General features: G+C 35.0%; 1 protein-coding gene across 3 annotated transcripts in view; it reads right to left on the minus strand.

The window, feature by feature from the left end:
- Window positions 1–3,085: 3,085 nt before the first annotated feature.
- The window catches only part of Mvk (Mevalonate kinase), a 65,442-nt gene continuing 48,717 nt past the window's right edge, over window positions 3,086–19,810 (minus strand). For 2 of the 3 annotated variants that reach the window (XM_076511368.1, XM_076511363.1), the window contains one exon: window positions 16,349–17,310. In XM_076511368.1, coding sequence (XP_076367483.1) covers window positions 17,201–17,310 — 110 coding nt within the window. In that variant the 3' untranslated portion in view covers window positions 16,349–17,200. Of the gene's footprint in view, window positions 4,253–16,348; window positions 17,311–19,810 lie in introns of those variants that run through there. The other variant, XM_076511366.1, reaches the window with a different exon arrangement.

Raw genomic sequence — 19,810 nt, forward strand, 5'->3', positions numbered from 1 at the left:
GGACTACTCTTTTACCAACAAATAGTGAGATTGACCCTTACATTATGACGCTCCGATGACTGAAAGAGCGAGCATATATGATGTGACGTTGATTCTAACCCGCGTACATTAAGTTGCGAATTGAGCGCTCTAACCACCAGTCCATGCTATGCAAAGTAATGTGGTAAAGTACACGTTGATTTACAAACCCACAAAATTTATTATGTATCACCAATTTTAGTCCAAAGTAATACTTCGTACTTGGTGAAGAGATAATTGCAAAATAGTAAGCGTGTAGTAAACATTACAGTGTTCTACGGAACGTGAAAATAAGGTATGTTGTTTTCATTTCGCAGTGACTTCGAGTAGCTTATCGTGCACGATCATCAACAAGTTAAGTGATGACTCAGTGGTTTCAAGAAACCAAGATTTGTGACTATTAAGTAGAAAGTACTGGCCTTTATTACTTTGGCAACAGGTTCGCATACTAAAATAAAATGCAGAATCTTCCTACATTTCGAAGTTAATGTTCTTTTGGCACGTTCTGCTACCACAAAACGTGGTATCATGTGTCCGTGAAACAACGCACAATATTCTAGTGAACTGCTGGCATCAGGGAAAAATTACTCTGGCGCCGTGCTAGTCAGCTACAGTCGCCGAACTTCTTGCCAAAACAAAGAATCCGTGGTATCCAGGTGTATCAATCGAAGGGAAGGTCGAACCAAGAGAATAACGGTAACTTCAGAGTGTGTGTTTGCAATATCAAGGCACCTGTAGAAGCTATCTAAAACTTACAATGATTTCATCACGTCTCATCGGTCGGCATGGTCAGGTGATAGGGCACTCGACTCGTAATCTGAGGGTTGTAGGTTGGAATCCCGTCACACCAAACAGCTTGTCCCTTCAGCTGTAGGGGCGTTATAAATGTGACGGTCAATCCCGCTATTCGTTGTTAAAAGAGTAGCCCAAGAGTTGGCGGTGGTGATGACTAGCTGCCTTCCCTCTAGTCTTACACTGTTAAATTAGGGATGGTTAGCGCAGATAGCACTCGTGTAGCTGTGCGTGAAATTGAAAACCACGTCTCATTTTCTTCTTTGCATCGTTTAGTTGGTATTACGTTCAAAAATTAGCGCAAATATTCGTAAACATCCTGTAATTTAGCAGTCATGCTACCGATATTTTGTAGTTCCGTTTATAAAGTACTTTCGTATTTTAATTATAGTTGTATTTTTACTAAAATATGCATCTTTATATAGATTATTTCTGCGGCAGAGCAAATCTATAAGTTGACGAGTGAAGTGCTACGGCTTCCAGTAACCAGATATACGCCATAAAATTATTTCAGGTGAACAATCAACCTCTTTACAAACATCAAATTTGTAACTCACAATAAGTGTGAGGGCTTATAACGCTAAAACTCTAGTTTCACAACCAACAGTGGACAGAGTACCGACAACCTGTTGTGCAGATTTTTGCTTAAAAATAAACGAATAAAACAGAAAAGCATATTCAGTAACGATAACTCTAGTGTATTAAGTAAACTGAAGTGAAATATAAGAAAGATACTATAATTAATTATTAGTGTACGCTGCATTATTTTATTAAAAATAACAACCTAAATAATTGCATTATTGTTCTATGTTGCTCTGTTTTCTGCAAATAAGAGAAGTAAAATTGTGGTGACAAAAGTTTTGCGAGGAATATATAAATAAAATGTTTACTTTTACTTACATAAATGAGACTTGGAGTCCATATATTTATAAGGTTATGCAATGCCATCTAGCGATAACTCTTGTGACTGGAAGTTTTAAAATGATATAGCCATGGCCAAAATGTTTATATATTTTTAAACAGATAACACCAACATTATTAAATGAAATACAAACACACTTAGTACTGTTAAACCGAGAAATTTATGGTATAGTAAACATCTAAACATGTAATTTGTATAATGAGACAGATTCTATGGACATCGTGTATGATATCCTGATAACGGACACGGCATGGTCAAGCATGTTAAGGAGTTCGACTCGCAATCCGAGGGTCGCGGGTTCGAATCCCGGTCGCACCAAACATACTCGCCCTTTCAGCCGTGGGGGCGTTATAATGTTACGATCAATCCCCCTATTCGTTGGTAAAAGAGTAACTCGAGAGTTGGCGGTGGGTGGTGATGACCAGCTGCCTTCCCTCTAGTCTTACACTGCTAAATTAGGGACGGCTAGCGCAGACAACCCTTGTGTAGCTTTGGGCAAAATTCACGAAACAATTCTTGATAACGAGAAACCCATTTGAAATAAAAATGTATTTCAGAACGGCTGGTATGGGTGTTAACACTTTTATTGATAGACAGAGAACAACGTTTCGACCTTCCTAGGTTATCTTCAGGTTTACAAAGAGAATTTGCAATTGACCGTTGCCGGACACGTCTTCGGGACGAGAGGGTACGGGATTGTAGGAGGTGTTGCAGTTGGATGTTAGGTTATTAATTAGTATAGGTATAAAGGTTTTCCTTTATACTGGTTTAATTTTGGTTTTAGTTATATAAGTAGGGCTTCTTTGATTTTGCGTTTGCTTATATTTGTTTCCCTACTTAGTATGTGGGTGTTGTCTATGGTTATGTTGTGTTCATTTGATTTGCAGTGTTCAAAAACGTGTGAAGGCGTTTTTTGTGTTCTTTGAATCTAGTTTCCATTTTTCTGCTTATTTCTCCAATATAGAAGTCGTGACAGTTGTTGTATTGTATTTTAATAAATTATGTTGGTGTTGTGTCTGTCAATGTAGTTTTTACATAGTATGGACTTTAGTTTGTACCTGGTTTATGAATAAATTTGGTGTTTACTAGAATGTTATGCTTTGTCATAAGTATTTTCCAAATGTTTGCTAATTTTTTGCTGATGTCGGGAACATATAGTATGCAGCAACTAAGTCCAAAATTAAACCAATATAAAGGAGCACCTTTATACCTATATTAATTAATAACCTAACATCAAACTGCAACGCCCCCTACAATCCCCGTACCCGTTTATACTCTCATCCCTAAGACATGTGTCCAGCAACGGTCAGTTGCAAACTCACCTTCTTAATCTGAAGGTGACTTAGGAAGGTCAAAATGTTGTTCTCTGCTTATCAATAAAAGTGTTAATGCCCATACCACCCATTCTGAGATACATCATGAATGATTTATTAGAACAGCAAACAATTTTATTATCAGACACCTGTAGAGAAATGAATAATTTAGCGCTTCACCTATCACAACAAAACCTTACCAGAATATATATAATGACAAGATATAACACCAAATTATTATTATTAATGTCTGTAACTATACATCAGTCCATATTAAATGTTCAGCATTTGGTTAGCTCTTCTCGTACTCTAAAGTTCTCAAAACAACGTGGCAAATTGTCGATGAGGTTACTGATGTAGTCCGCCACGATTTCATCTCAATTTGATCACTTAAAGGCGTTGCATCTTAGCTATAATAGCTGGTTTAAGGTTGTTGTTAGCAATTTTCCAGCTCAGTTTTCAATGGGATTACAGCCTGTCTGGAGACATTTTTGGCCATGGCAATCTTGTAACTTCTTCCTGGTCGAAATACTGTTGTAAATACATGCACTGTTGGCAATTACATTGTAATCCTGGAAAACAAAGTCATTGCAAAACCTTCTCCTAGTATGTGAAAAAAATATCATCCCTATGTAATGCCTGTAAGAGGTATCATTGGCGTTTCCCTGGAGTATATGAAGAACAGTTTTCCCATCATGATGAATGGATAGCTGCCCAAATAATACGACGTCACCATCTGTGGAAAAGAAAGTCTTCCCTTATCTGCTTCCCAGACAAATCACGAACAGTAATCCTACCATACGTTTTAACAAGCCAGAACAAGAATTATCAGAAAAGATGACATGTCACCAATGTCCTAATTGCAAGTTGACTTGCTGTCTTTCCCAAGTAAAATGGCAACAGCAGTGTATCCTGGTTAATGTCGGTTTGCAGATAGCCCTTCTCGCAAAATAACCTTGTTTGACCAGTTTCTTCTTCACTACTTTTCTGTATATCGTGGAATGAATATGTTCAAGCTATTACTATCATAAAATGTTGCAAATCTTCTCTCGAAGTTTACGTATTAACCTGATCAAAACACGGTCATCTTGGACAGTGTCTACTAGGAGACTTTTCTAGAACAATATTTATTGTAGTCCAATGACGTTTCGCGATTCTGGATACACTACATTGGGGTATCATACTTCTGACTTGTGACGAACTGACTCTACACCAAATACAAAGAAAATGTTTGAACAAAGTACTGATCTATTTCGAAAAAAAGATTATACAAAAGACACCCTTTTACATAACCGAACTGTGTGTGTGTGTTTTGATGAAAAACTGTTCAAAGCAGTTTATACAGACCAAAATAATTACTCGAACAAGTTAACCCGATCATACGCTGCCTTCTCTGTTACTACTAGGGTATTTACTCAGTAACTATTCCATGTATGTAGACAATAACATAAAAGCATAACATTTTGCAAACTTTTTGGCCAATACTGTACAATAGCAGGTTGACAAACAGCAATTTGTAAGTATAATAAAATAATTTATTACGTGTTTCGACAACACGTTGACCTTCTTCCTTCAGGTATTCTACGGTGATAAGTATACAGATTTGCAACCCTAAATTCAGAGGTTCGATTTCCATTGGTGGACAAGAAGATAACCCGATGTGGCTTCGATATAGAAACACATACACTCCTTCAGATATGAATAAAACGAAGCAAAAAAAGCTTAATCATGGTGATAAATGCCCCGAATAGATAAGAGAACACGACGTAAAACGTACTCTACGAAAATTGATAAAAGTCACATAATGCGTAAAAAAAAACATGAAGTAAGGAAAGCTTTATGACGAATGACACCTGTTCTAGGATGATGTGTTTTGTGTGTTTTTTCTTATAGCAAAGCCACATCGGGCTATCTGCTGAGCCCACCGAGGAGAATCGAACCCCTGATTTTAGCGTTGGTTCTAGGGTGAATACATCATAAAGTGAAGAAGGCTTCAGAAAAAGTGAAAAAGGTCCAAGAATGTATTATTTAACAGAACACGATCAAAACAAAACTTTAGACAAAGTGTAAAACATCGTGAAATCCATACATAAATATGAAATAAGCACGACTTTGGTAAAAGATATATAAATGTCCTAAAATGCATAACAGAACATCAAGTAAAAAAATCTATTAAAAGTAATGACTTACACTTAATACGTAAATGATCACAAAGTAAAAATTATTTATGGAAAAAGATGAATTTTCTGGAATCCACAACCGAACACGAAATAAAAAATCTTAACATGTGAGTGATAAAATAACTCAGAATGAATGAGGAACCATGAAGTAAATCAGGCTTTATCAAAAATGATAAATATCTTAGAATAATGTAAATTAATAAAGAGATAAAAATATAAAAACAAATAACAGAATGTGAGGTAAGAAAATATTTTATGGAAGGTGATTAATTTTGTTGAATGCATAATGGAACACGAAGTTAAAAAAGGCTTAATTATACAGGATAAATGGTCCAGAATGTATGACAGAAAACGAAGTAAAACATACTATGAAAAGTGATTAACATCTATTGAGTATACACAAGATAAATAAAAAAACTGAGAAATTGAAACGTTTATTAGGGATCGTTAAAAAAGTGAGAAAACAAGACTGAAGATACTGTATGCATTATTTATTTAAACTAAAAACATGCATTTTGGCTCCTTGATGTTATCTGAAATTATATTTGGTGAAGTCAAAATAGGGATACGTAATGTGAATAAATAATGTCTACAGTATCTCCAGACATGCTTCCTCAATTTTTAATGGTACATGTTTGTGGGTTTTTAAATTCTTCTTTGCTGGCTTTTTTATGTCCAATAATGATCAAAAGATTACTTAGTATGGTACCTAACTTTGTATATTGTAATGATAATAAACATACCAAGTAGCTACCTGATATGGTTCATGATGATTTACTATAGCTGTTGACAATTTGATCGCATCAGATCGAGATGTAAAATGTTAAGCTGCAGCTAGAGATTTCTTTGAGAATATAATTTAGCTAAATTATCTCTATATTTAATGTATAGCAACAGGCAAATATATATGTAGAAATTATCGCGGCTGTTACGACATTGACGAAACATAGTGACCGATAACAATCGTCCTGTAAAACATCTATAACATCTAACTTGTTACAGTGCTATGAAGCAATGCTATATTCTGAAACAATACGTACACACTATAAGGTCTATATTAATCCAATGAGCAGCATCTTTGTATGCAACCTACTTTTATAGCTTGCTGAGACAGTGTCAAGCTGGCTCCGCTCTGCCCAGGCAACGTACTTCCACAGAAAGCAAAATCAACCAACAAAAGTAAATATATCTCACGAATCGAAAAATCACGAAACCATATACTGCTGCATACCATACATTCCCGACATCAGCAGACAAATAACCAATATTTGGCAAAAGCTAGTAACAAAATATGACATTCCAGTTAATACCAAATTTATTCAAAAACCAGGCACAAAACTGAGGTCTATACTATGTAAAAACTACACTGACAAACACCACACCAACATTATTTATAAAATACAATGTGATAACTGCCACGACTTCTATATTGGAGAAACAAGTAGAAAAATGGAAACCAGATTCAAAGAACATAAAAGTCACCTTCACACGTTTTCGAACACTGCAAGTCAAATAAACACAACATAACCATAAAAAACACTCAAATACTAAATAAAGAAACAAACATAAACAAACGCAAAATTAAAGAAGCCTTACTTATACAACAACTAAAACCCAAAATAAACCAATATAAAGGAACACCTTTATACCTATATTAATATAATAAAATAAATAAAATTGTATATTCAAACATCTAATACCGCCGTCTACATTCCGACACTTAGTTACACAACCCCTTCCAAACATGTGGTCAGCTTCCGGTCAGTTACCTCTTTCTTTGTGAACCTGACGATGACCGAAGAAGGTCGAAACGTTGTTCGCTCTTCTATGTAAAATATTTTCTCAACCCAAACGAGCCGTTGTTACATATATATTACAAGTGGGTTTTATCGACATCACTGATGTAATAATAACACCGTTTACACTATAATTGTGACGCTTTTTAACTTATGTAAAATAAAGAAAAAACAACTCGAATTTTCAATACTCCTATGACTTTCACAGTACTTTATTTAGTATTCTACAAACGGTTTGGTATATTGGCAAAATAATGAGAATTATCCTTTCCTTATAGGTTTAACATACGTATTTTTTGTGCGTCCTTATATGTATACAGGGTTATCTGTCAATAATAAAGAATTAAAAGTGTTGTTTGCACCGAGTCGTTACTGTTTAAGGTGATTTTTTGTCCAAACTTTCGATTCTTGTTTGTGCAAGTCTTTGAATCCCCATTATGAAATACCATATTGGTTCATAATAACAGTACATAAAGAATACTTTATGAATAGTGACGAATGTCTCAGAAGGAAGACTTTATATATGAAAAATACTAAATATACCAGAATGTATATCAGAAGTAATGTCAACAAGTCTTCAAGAAAAGTGATAAAAGTCTCAAAGTGTAAGAAATAGAACATGGAGTAATTAAAGCCTCATTTAGAGTAAAAGCCACAAAATGCTTAAGCAACAACAAAGTAAAGAATAATTTATGAAAAGTGATAAATTTCCTAAAATTCACAATAGAACTTTAAGTGTAAAAGGTTTGATCACAAATGATAAACAACCAGTAACGGATTAAAAATCCCGAAGAAAAATAGGCTTTATGAAAAGTAACGGAAGTTTTAGTAAGAACAACAGAACATGAGGTAAAATATATATTTTTGAACAGCAGTAAATGTCCTAGAATATCTCACAGGGTAAGATGAAAGGAAAGATTTATAAGAATAATGAATACCATAGAATGCATATCAGAAAATATAGTAAAGACATTTTTAGGAAAGTAATATACATCTAAGAATGAATAGAAGAACTTGAAATAAAATAAGTTCTATCAAATGCAGTTAATGTCCCAGAAGTAATGCCTTACGAAGAGTGACAATAGTCATAAAGTACATAACAAAACAAGCTTAACCAAAACTGGTTAATGTCTAAAAATTCATAAATAGCATGAAGCTAGAATGTTATTAATGTCCCAGATTGCATAACAGAATGTCAAATTAAAATAGGTTTTATTAAAAGTGGTAAGTGCTCCATAATGCACAAAGTAAAGAAGTGTGTATGAACAGTGATGAATTTCCTACAATGCATAATATAACACGAAGCAAAATTACTCCTAGAAAGCTGGGGCAATATCAGTCAAACTTTATGTGACAATAATTTGGAAAAAGGGGCATATTAATGGAGTTTCACTTTTTCCTCCACCCCATTTTTGCTGTGGAGTATATATTATCTTTGACTATTTAATGTTTGTAACATTCATAGATGGCGCCACATAATCCATAACGGGATATACTCGAAGTGTAACTGAGGTCACACAAAACGTCTTACATATTTCATAGAGTGCACTAGCACTCTCTATGTAGGATTCCAATGAAAAACATGGCTGTCGTTATTGCAATAATACATAATTTCAACTGGTATTTCTACTCCAACAGACATCATAAGACTGATATCCAGAGCTGTTATCCCAACTTTTTATTTTAACCCGCAACCCTTCAACTTCAGGCCTTTTGACATTTTTGCGGCCAATGACCATCTGTTAATCACATGAAACACTGTAAAAGAACATCAAAAGCTGGGGGTTGAACGTAAGTAACAGAAAGTATCCCAACTTTAGCTATTACCTCTTCTTACAAAGTTACCCTGACCTACAGAGTATATTGTGTTTTAAATATATAGATATCGAATTGTTAAACTAGCATAAAACTTTTGGTGAGGTATTAATGAATACTGTAGTAATATGTCATAAATAAAGTATATGGAAGTTACGATTTCTTTTATATATTATAGCATTTATCCCCCACATTCTTTGAGTTCATAATTCAAACAAATGGCGGGTACCTTAGCTTTTGTGTATACGTATATAGGCGAAATTAAATTACTGCAAAACATACCTCTCTCAATATTTATACTCTTTTGCATACATTAAAATGTGGTAGTAGACCACAGTCCTTTTTTTCTCCCATACTTTGTTGGAAATTTATTATGGCTTCCTGCTCCACCAATATAAGTTTGTTTTGGGCAGTGTTGCTGTTAGTTACATATACACAACATGGCCAAAATATTTGGACACCTGACCATCACACCCAAAACCATGGGCATTAATATGGAGTTGGTCCCTCTTTTGCAGCTGTAACTGCCTCCACTCTTCTGGGAAGGCTTTTTACTAGATGTTGGAACAGGGCTGCATGGATTCGCTTCTATTCAGCCACAAGAGCATTGGTGTTCGATGGGGTTGAGGACAGGGCTCTGTGCGGAGTACTCAAATTCTTCCACACCAACCTCGGCAAATCATGTTTTTATGGACCTTGTTTTCTGCACAGGAGCATTCTCATACTGAAACAAAAAGGGCCTTCCCCAAATTGTTGCTACAAACTTGGCAGTACACAATTCTCTGGAATGTCATTGTATGCTGTAGCATTAAGATATTCCTTCACTGGAACTAAAGAGCCTAGCTCAAGCCATGTAAAATAGCCCCAGACCATTATTCTTACTCCACAAAACTTAAAAGTTGGCACTATGCATTCAGGCAGGTAGCATTCTCCTGGCATCCCACCAAACTCAGATTCGTCCGTCAGACTTCCAGATAGTGAACCGTGATTCATCACTTCAGAGAACACGTTTTCACTGTTCCAGAGTCCAATGGCGGAATGCTTTACACAACTCCAGCCGACGTTTGGAATTGCGCATGGAAATCTTAGGCTTGTGTGCGGCTGCTCTGTCATGGAAATTCATTTCATGAAGCTCCCGACGAACAGTACTTGTGCCGACGTTGCTTCCAGGGGCAATTTGGAACTCGGCAGTGAGTGTTGCAACTATGAACAAACGATGTTTACGCACTACACGTTTCAGCACTCGACGGTCCCGTTCTGTGAGCTTGTTTCGCCTAACGCTTCGTGGATGAGCTGTTGTTTCTCCTACACGTTTCCACTTCACAGTAACAGCACTTACAGTTGACTGCGGCAGCTTTTAGCAGGGCATAAATTTGACGAACTGACCTGTTGGAAAGGTGGTATCCTATAACAGTGCCAAGTTGAAAGTCATCGAGCTCTTCAGTACGACCCATTCTACTGCCAATTCTATGGGTGTGGCTGAAATAGCCATACCTACTAATTAGAAGGGGTGTCCACATACTTTTGGCCATGTAGCGTATATGAATATATAACTTCGCTTTGACTTTTTACAGAAACGTCTACACAAATTTCATATCCAAGATCCTTTCCAAAGTTTTATCTCTGTAACTCTCATCTGCAAGTACTGTATTTTTAAAAAGCTTCATTTTATGTGTCACTGTTTTTAACTGAAATCAGTTAAAAGTGTAAGGTAAGTGAGCCGTTTTACTAAAAAACGTATTAAAATTAGATATAGGTGTACAAAAAAGCTAAAATATCGGCCGGTATGGACTCACTATCTTTATCTGGTGTAAATTTATGTAAACTAGTTCGTTGGTTCTTAGCATTTATTGGCGTAAAGCAACTAGTCTATCTGCGGCAAATAACCAGTAAAACTGCAACATTGTTAAAAACGTAAAAATAAATCGAGTTAAAAGAAACAATATTCAAAATTCAAATAGAACTAAAAAGACCAATGGTTTTTAAAACTAAAAATACAGTCAAGTTTGGCAGTGTGACCATCGCCAATGGCATAATCCAATGTCAAGGTTAAACCCTTAGAAAACAAATGTACAAAATGGTGCCGTCGCTAGGAGTCGTAACGACGGCACGAAAGTAAAATGTGAGGTATAGTGACTTGAGTATTACAAAAGCCACATACTGGTCGATCATTCCCAAATGAAAGAAAATGATGAGTTATAAAAGAAAAACCTGTGACCAATGCGTAGTCTGGACAAGACAACTTCCTCCTTATGATCCTTACAGAAACAAGACGGTCAAAAAACAACAGAAGATTTTATCTGGAAACGCTTGTTATGATGTTGCTCACTCCACGTCGACTGTCAACTGGTGTGAAGCTGAGCCTTCAATTAAGAACCGTAGTCCATATATGAAATAGGCACGGCCGTAACGACACCAGAGAAGAAGGATTTAGCTGCGATGTCAGCGAGGAACAGGTATTTGACGAGAACTAAAGTGAAGCGACTCCAGGACCAGTAGAAAGCAAAGAGAGTCAGTGTAAGTAGTAAAATTGATGTACTGTATAGCTTCTCCATGATTCAGGGTAAGAGAAATGGCATACAACTCAGCAGTGAACTCAGAAATTATAGAGGATCCTGTGAGCAACAACAGAGCCACAAAAAAACATGAGCCCACATAGTCACGTGATTTAGAAGCATCAGTATAAATAGGAATAGAAGAATGTTTCGCAAAATGTTCGGCCAATAGAAGAAGGTATTTTCTTAAATGACTCAAAGCAGAGTCACAGGTGAGGATGATAATAAGCCATGGTGGGGTGGGCTGACCACTGGAGACAGCAATGTCATTTAAGGACAGACCCAATTCAGCCAGCTGCTCCCGGATACAAAGGCTAAAAGGAAGAATGGGAAACCATCAATTCTGAAAGACCATAGCCAGGGAAGGAAAATGTGCTGATTGATCAGCGGTGTCACCCTCCAGCTTCAAACATAATGTCTACATCACCCATTGAGAACGCCCAACAATTAAATGCAGTTCACCCTAGCCCCAAAGAACCAGCCAATGGACCCTTAGAGGCATCCCATGACTATTTGTCTACAGGAAATCAAGGCCAAAATGGTGTGTTGGGGTTGGACCTCTCAACCACCAGGATCCTCTCCTCCTCTTCACGGTTCGCCACGCACAGTAAACATGTAGGTGGATGTTGAGATCTTATAGGAGGTAAACGAGAAAGATAGAAACTTCTCTGGATGACCTACTCACCATGTACAGACATCTACACTTAGGGGTTATGTAAGCTAATCGAGAACATGCGACTGGTTTCCTGCTATCCAAGTTAATACAACATGTCACAAGTTTAGCAGAACCAGCCAGTCCAACACAATTGAAGTTGGCATAAGTTTATTAATTTTTCATCGACTTTATCAAGCATTCATGTCTCATCGACAGTTAAGCGTGCAACCAGGACGATTTAAGAAGAATCACGCAACAATTATGAGCTCACTATACAAACATTAGTCTCAAGATGAAAAACTGACGTAAACAGATCGTATATTTCTCATCATATTTTGTACTGGACTTAGTGATTAAACAGCAAAGAAACACTCTGGAACTACCGTTTTTGAAAGGGCAATTCAGTCTTGGAAGAAATATTTTGATGGTTAATGAAGGGGTAGACAAGAGACTGACGTACAGCATTTGAATAGAGAGAAAAGTTGGAGAAGCATTTGGGTAAATGTAGGATCACCTAATATTCTGAATAATAGTAATGAGAGGCATGGGCTGTCTTCACAACACCTGCAGGCCAAAAATAATTTACTGAAGGAATCTGGTAGCAGGAGTAAAATGTACGACAGTGATATTCACAAAGAAGATAATTCAATCTCTGCATCAGATGATGACAATAAATTGTTTTGTATAATCGTTTATGTTTTGAAGGTACAATTGCCATCTGATAAAATCAACAGTTTACTTGAGTTACAGAATTTGAATGGAGCAAATATCAAATATAATATTAAATTGTCAAGAAAAAATGTCGTATTTGAACTGCAAAGTTTGAAAAAGTATAAACCAGTGATGTAAAGCATGCTTTAATCAAAGCAAGCACCAATTGTTTCAACACACTTTTGCCAATGTCTAAAGATGCTTTTTATGTCCCTGCTGTAGAAATCAATTTCTATTGTCAATGAACTCCTTGAAAGCTTCTATTGCAGCTGACTGGTTTTGAAAGCATTTATTATTCAAAAAGTTGTCAAAATGCTTGAACAAATTAAAATTTGTAGGGGAAAAGTCTGGGGAATAAGGTATATTAGACAGAACCTCAATTCTCAATTCGTTCAATTTTTGGAGCGTCATCCTTGACACGTGGGGACGAGCACTGTCATGAAGAATAGGGCCCCTTCAATTGACCAAAGTTGGTTGTTTCTCACCCAGCTTTCGATGCATTTTGACCAATTCCTAACATTATTTGTCCACTGTGACTGTTTTCCCCTGGATTCAAAACGTTGTAATGAATGATATTGGTTACAGTCCACCATACAGTAACCATGACCTTTCTTTGGTAAAACTTGGGCTTTAGGGCTGGTTTTGGGATTCATCGTTTCTGATTGTCATACAGAATCCACTTTTCATTGCATGCCACTATCCATTCAAGAAATGATTCATTTTGGTTCTGCAATAGCAGCATAGAACAGATCTCATAACGCTGATTTTGTTGACCTTCCGTCAGCTCATGTGGAAACCCACTTATCCAACTTTTTCGTCTTTCCAATCATACTCAGGTGGTTGACAATGCTTGATTTGCTTGTGCCTAGCTTTTCTGCACGCTCAAGTACTGTTGTGCGAGGGTCTATCTCAACTGCTTCCCTTAATGTACTTACATCTAACGATGGCTTCCTTCAACGACCTTCATGGTCTGCAAGACTTTCATCTCCATGTTGAAACCTTTGAAACCAAAGCTCAACTGTATGATCAGTAACAGATCCATGGCCGAATATGTGGTCGATGTTCTGTGTGGTGTTGGCTGTTTTTCATCCAAGTTTGAAGTCACAGAGGAAAATCAAACGAAAGTCCTTCCTGTCCATGCTGCCTTGGTGATTGTGAAACTTACTTTGAGTAGAGCTGAAACAGCAGATAACTGAGACACCTTGTAAGCAACAAATGTTGGATTAAACCAACCAACAATAAGTTAATCAATATTCACCTTCTAAATGTCATTGTGAGAATTCTGATGTTTATTTCTGGACAACCTAATAATTTAACCTAAATGATAAAATCCCTATAACCTTAGTACTTTGGAAAGATAAACCTTTCTTCTTAAAGAGCAAACTGGAAAACAATAAATTAAAAGATTCTTAATATGCTACTGAAGAAGAAAGGTCCATCATTTGAAAGTGCTCAAGTTATAATGTTTTTATCACTTTATATCAAGAGTTCATGAGCATGTTTATGTGACATAAAAAATTTAAGCCATGTAACAATGAATGATATACAGCAGAGTTACTTATAGGTCACTTAGAGAATAAATCCTTCATTCCGAAACATATGGAATAATGATAGGTGAAGGCACAGATTTATCAATACAGAACCATTTATCACTAATATATATATATATATATACATATATAAGGTATGTGAAGAATGGTGTTACAGTAACGACGTTCTTAACAAATGTAACCACTGAGGACGAAAGTGCTCACACTATTGTCAGTAATTAACATCAGGCTTGACCCAGCTAAGATTCTTTCTATACCAACAGATGGTGCATCAACAATGACAGCAAAAAGGAATGGTGTTGGTGTGCAGATGAAATCAAAATACTCCTCCTTTGTTGGACAGACCCACTGTATTACTCATTTCCTAAAATTAACTGTGGCAAATTCAATTAAAAAGTTGGACACTCTCAAAACTCTAAAAAAATGATTTTTACTCTTTGTATTATTTCATGAATAGGTCAAGTATCAGTATTCAAAAACTGTTGGATAAGCCTGAGCTTACTATAAAACAGCAACATGGCATAAGGTGGCTTGGGCTTAAACATGCTTTTGAAGCCATGTATGAGAGTTATTATAATTCAGTACTGATTACCCTTTCAAACTTTGCACAAGAGATAAATGCTACTGCCCATGGTTTGCACAAATATTTTGCAGAATATAAGACAATGATGATGCTAGTGTCATTTACATTAGAATGCTTAGTGAGCAGTTACAAAAACATTGCTATTGAGTAAGAAGAAAGTTTTAATGCCCAAAATATAATAAAAAACAAACACAGATGTTCACTGAAAGCAAAAAGACCTCTGAATATTAAAATGAGTAATATTCAGTTATCAATGTATGATCTAATTACAGCAGTCAGGCTTTGGGTTACAAAAATAGAAAAGCAGAAAGAGAAGGCTTTGTCAACCATATATACAAAGAAGTATGTTTTAACAACAGGACTTGCTAAAAAAGTAAATTATAGTTATACAAAGAAGTATGTTTTAACAGCAGGACTTGTTAAAAAAGTAAATTTTAGTTATACAAAGAAGTATGTTTTAACAACAGGACTTGTTAAAAAAGTAAATTTTAGTTTAATAAGTAAATATGTTATAGATATTCTTCCAATTTATCATGGAAATATGTAAACATTTTTGATGTTAAACAGTTAAAGTTCTAGTTAATCATACACAGGAAGTGCTGGAATCTTTTAAATCTAGTCACAGTTCAGGGTATATTATTCAGTAGAGTCAGAGCTGTAAAAAGACTTAAGACACAATAAGTACAAATATATTAATCAGTTATAAACTCAGTTATTCATATTCATTCAGCTGTGATGTAAAGACTTAGCTAGTCATAGCAGAATTTGAGTAGTGAAACTACACAGGCCAGTTTTATGATATTGAACTGCAGGGAAGTCCTTAAAGAATAGCTTTTTTCTACCTTTAGACAAAGGACAACCACTATGTGCCAAAACCATGTCAAGGTAATAATTTGTACATTTATCCTATTTTATATCCTTAAAGTAGTAGTATTTACATATTATAAAGCCTAATAATTAGGCTTAATAATATGTAAGAATAATTTGTATTAAATTGTAGATTTAAAAGGTAGATTGTTTCAAATACTCACTGAAATATTTCTTTCCAGCATTAAGTTAAATAATGAAGTATATATATATCCACTGACCTAAAGTTTCTCCTAGGCTCTGTTGGACTGTCTGTCAAGATAATATTTTAAATATCTCTTTAATAGTGTGGTCAGAACTTCACAGTGCTACCACCTACTTACTCATTAATCAAGCTAGTTTATTACTGCTTACACGTTAAACACTGAATTAAGGACATAAATGATATACCTTAAAAAGTTTTACCTTCAGGTGGAAAATGCAGTTAACTTTAATAAAGTTAGAAAACTAAAACTAGTTGCTGTTTTAAAGCATCCTTTTTTTTTCACTTGCAATAAAAGCAAATAATGAATCAACAATACCAGAGTGAAACAAATGAAATTGGAAAGTGATAAAATGGAGTAAATTAGAAAATAATAATAGTTCAGTAAGTTTAGATGTTATAATAATAAATCCAATTTTAATACATAATATACATAGTTTGAAACTGCTTTCTTCAATAATATGATCTCTCTCTTTTCAAAATATTATAGTCCTTCCACAACATTAAAATGAGATATGTAAATTAAAATGTCATGCCAAATAATATAATAATAACCAAGTATGTAGTAGGCCCTTGTTTTATTTCACATTACTTTCCTTCCCATTTCAGTTGTATTAAGTGGTAAAGGTAAAAGAAAATTCAAATATTTGAGTGAATTTACTTTGTAACATTTTTTTCCAGTATAAAAGTTCAGATATTTGTTGAAAATTTGTAAATGTTTTTCATATTTTCATAACTTTCAAAAGTAGATAACTTTACCCAAAGTTAATGCATTATATTAAATTTCACTTATATCACATCTTTTTTTAGACCAGTTCATAATTTATATAAAAAATCACAAAAAACTGTGTTAAATATTTGTTCTAAAGTCACACGATGTTTAAAACTGTAAAATATGTTACATTACTTGAATGCTAGATCACACAGTAAGCAATTTTGAAATGATCACGACTGTTTTTATATAAAAAAAATTGCATTCAGATATTTTCAGATTCCTGTTTTTTACTTATTATTAGTTAATCCCATTTGTTACATGGAAGAAATAGTTTAACTTTCTAACCTACAAAAAAACCAAACTTTACACACAGTTAAATAGATGTACATTTGTGTGGACCACCGAATTAAAAAAGTTTAATTTAATAGCCTGGAGATAAAACATATATACAGACAGTCAGTCAGTCTTACAGAATTTAACACATTACTAGTATATAACTAAGTAATTAAATGATGCAAAGAACATTTCAGTCATAAGCAACCTTAACTCCTTTACATCCTAATTCAACTTCAAAAATCTCCAGTTCTGCCTGTTCCAGGGACTCTTTAAGCAAATGAAGAATATTTTCCTGGAAATCTGTAAAATAATTTTAAAAAAAAACAATTTTTTTTTAGAAAAGTTACTACTGTAGCACCCTAGCTTCTACAATTTAGTGCACACACATTGCTATTTAGTATTTATCATCTATAGGTGGAACCAGATGATATACTTATAAATCACAAAACATTAAGTATTTGTACATGTTCACCCATTTTAAAAAGTATACCTTGGAATGTATGGGCAAAACTCTACTGCAAAGTCTGTAGTTATTTTTTGTTTTAATTATGTTGTATCTATATTTGGATGCAAATAAGTATTTTATGCAGCCCTGCATTAACAATTAAGCAAAATAAGCAAATGCTTAGGGCACCAAAGGAAGGGGTACCACAGAATTTTTCTCCTAGCTATCATGCCCTTAACTCTTTCACTGCCACACCCAACTTTAGTCGATTTTTTTCTAATTGTTCTTATCTGCTGTGTTCAACTTTACTCTGCATTGTTAAAAAAAACGTTTTCTTTGGCTCAGTGAGAGACTAAAGTTTTGATAAACTACTAAACTATGTATCTAAAGTAAGAGACATTGATTTGCAAAAGATTACTTCAAGAGCAGTACAAAATGTTGATAAAACTTCAGGTAAAAGATGATCTATGTTATGATGTCTGACCTTGAAGATGAAATATTTTTCTCAATCATTCCTTCTGTTGTGGTTATTTATAAGAAATTATAGGCATTGAAACTGTTCTGTTTTACCTTTTACTGCTTTATTCAGTCACATCTACAGAAAAATAAGGGTATAATACCACTGAAACACAAGTCAAACAAAATGGTGACAGTGGTGTACAGAGACATAGCTAGTTTTATGTTTTTTCGGCTTCTCTTTTCATATGTTATATTTGGGTTATTGTCTCATTTGTTTTAGTTTTATTTGTGTTAGTATTGCATTATTCAGGTGTGTTTTGTAATATTTTTTTAAGTGTTTCTCACTGAAGCTTTTCTGAGCGTAATTGTTTTGGCTTCAAACAACTTCTGTTAAAAAACCTCCTTTGTGTGTGAGTACAGATTTTGAAATTTATCATACCAAGAAAAAGTTTAGAAAGGAATTCCACTATAGCAATGCCATCGTTCATATATTACATGTAACCTATAACAGTATTTGGGCATGTATGTATTCCCTTGTGATTATGTAATAATATAAACAGATCTAAAGTTGAGATTTACTTATGGGATAAATAACTAACACAATTTTATCAAACATGCCAATTTTGGACCCAAAATGGAGATCACAATTACATTCTTGTTGCTTCTTCCTTTATCCTATTCTGATGTCATAATGCCCTGACCCAGCTTGGCCCTCTGGTGATATTTTTTCTGAACTGGAAAGCTGACTAATTTTTTCACTCAACTTACACAACATGATCTTCCAAGTCAAACCACATCTCCACCATCAGAAAGTCACTTGTACTACACCTGACTCTAACAAGATTGAAGTTGAACCAAACACCACACCTACAGGTACCACTTTGCCCACTTCAAGGTCAGAACATCATGATGATGTTGAGGTATCACAGGCTGGCTCAACTAACACAAGTCTCACAGCTGATCTCACTTTGCATGTAAATTCTCCTGATACCTCTGATGTTAATGTTGATGCAAGTTGCTCTACAAGACAGTCTGAAGTTGAAATAACTGCTGAAAATGAAAATCTACTGGACTATAGTAAAATGCTTCAGTCTATGAAAGATAAAGAAACTAAAGCAAAAGATCCAGGGTTGTGGCTTGATTCCTCTGCTGATGTGGCTTATTGGATTGCTTGTGGACCCACTGACTGTCAACACCACAATGGGCCATTTGGCAAATTTTGCCAGACTTTCAATAGTGGCAAACCAAAGAGATAGTGTTCACAAAATCTTTTATTTGGGGCAAAAGCCAATGGTGAGCAATACAAAAGAGAGTGGTTATTGTATTAACCATCAACAGGATCAATTTACTGCTTTGTTTGTAAACTTTTTGCCCCTATATTTTTCTTGCATTTTGTTGAAAGAGAAGGGTTCAGTGATTGGTGAAATACTGTTGCAATTGATCATTATGAAAGAAGCACTACCCACTGAGACTCTATGCTAACATACTTCTCTCACAGACAAGGTTTAGGCTTGCAACAAAAGTTGGAAAACAAATTAAAGAATGCAATTACTGAGAACATGTCTTGGAGCGTGTAGTAGCTGTTATTCGTACGTCAACTGAATGTGCCCTGGCTTTTCAAGGAACAGATGAAAAATTGGGTTCACTGCATAATGGGAATTTTTTAGGGCTGCTTGAGCTCCTAAATCAGTTTAATCCATTTTTAGCAGGGCACATTTCGAAATATGAAAATTGAGGAAAAAAATTCTTCTTACTTGTCCAAAACTACCTGTGAAGACCTCAGTGAACCAATGGCTCAGAAGGTCCACACATTCATTGTTGATGAAATAAATTCTTCTGGTTATTTTAGCTTGTCAGCTGACTCAATGCCAGATCTATCACATATAGATCAATTAA

This window comes from Tachypleus tridentatus, chromosome 7, assembly GCF_004210375.1.
Source record: "Tachypleus tridentatus isolate NWPU-2018 chromosome 7, ASM421037v1, whole genome shotgun sequence".
NCBI lineage: Eukaryota > Metazoa > Arthropoda > Merostomata > Xiphosura > Limulidae > Tachypleus > Tachypleus tridentatus.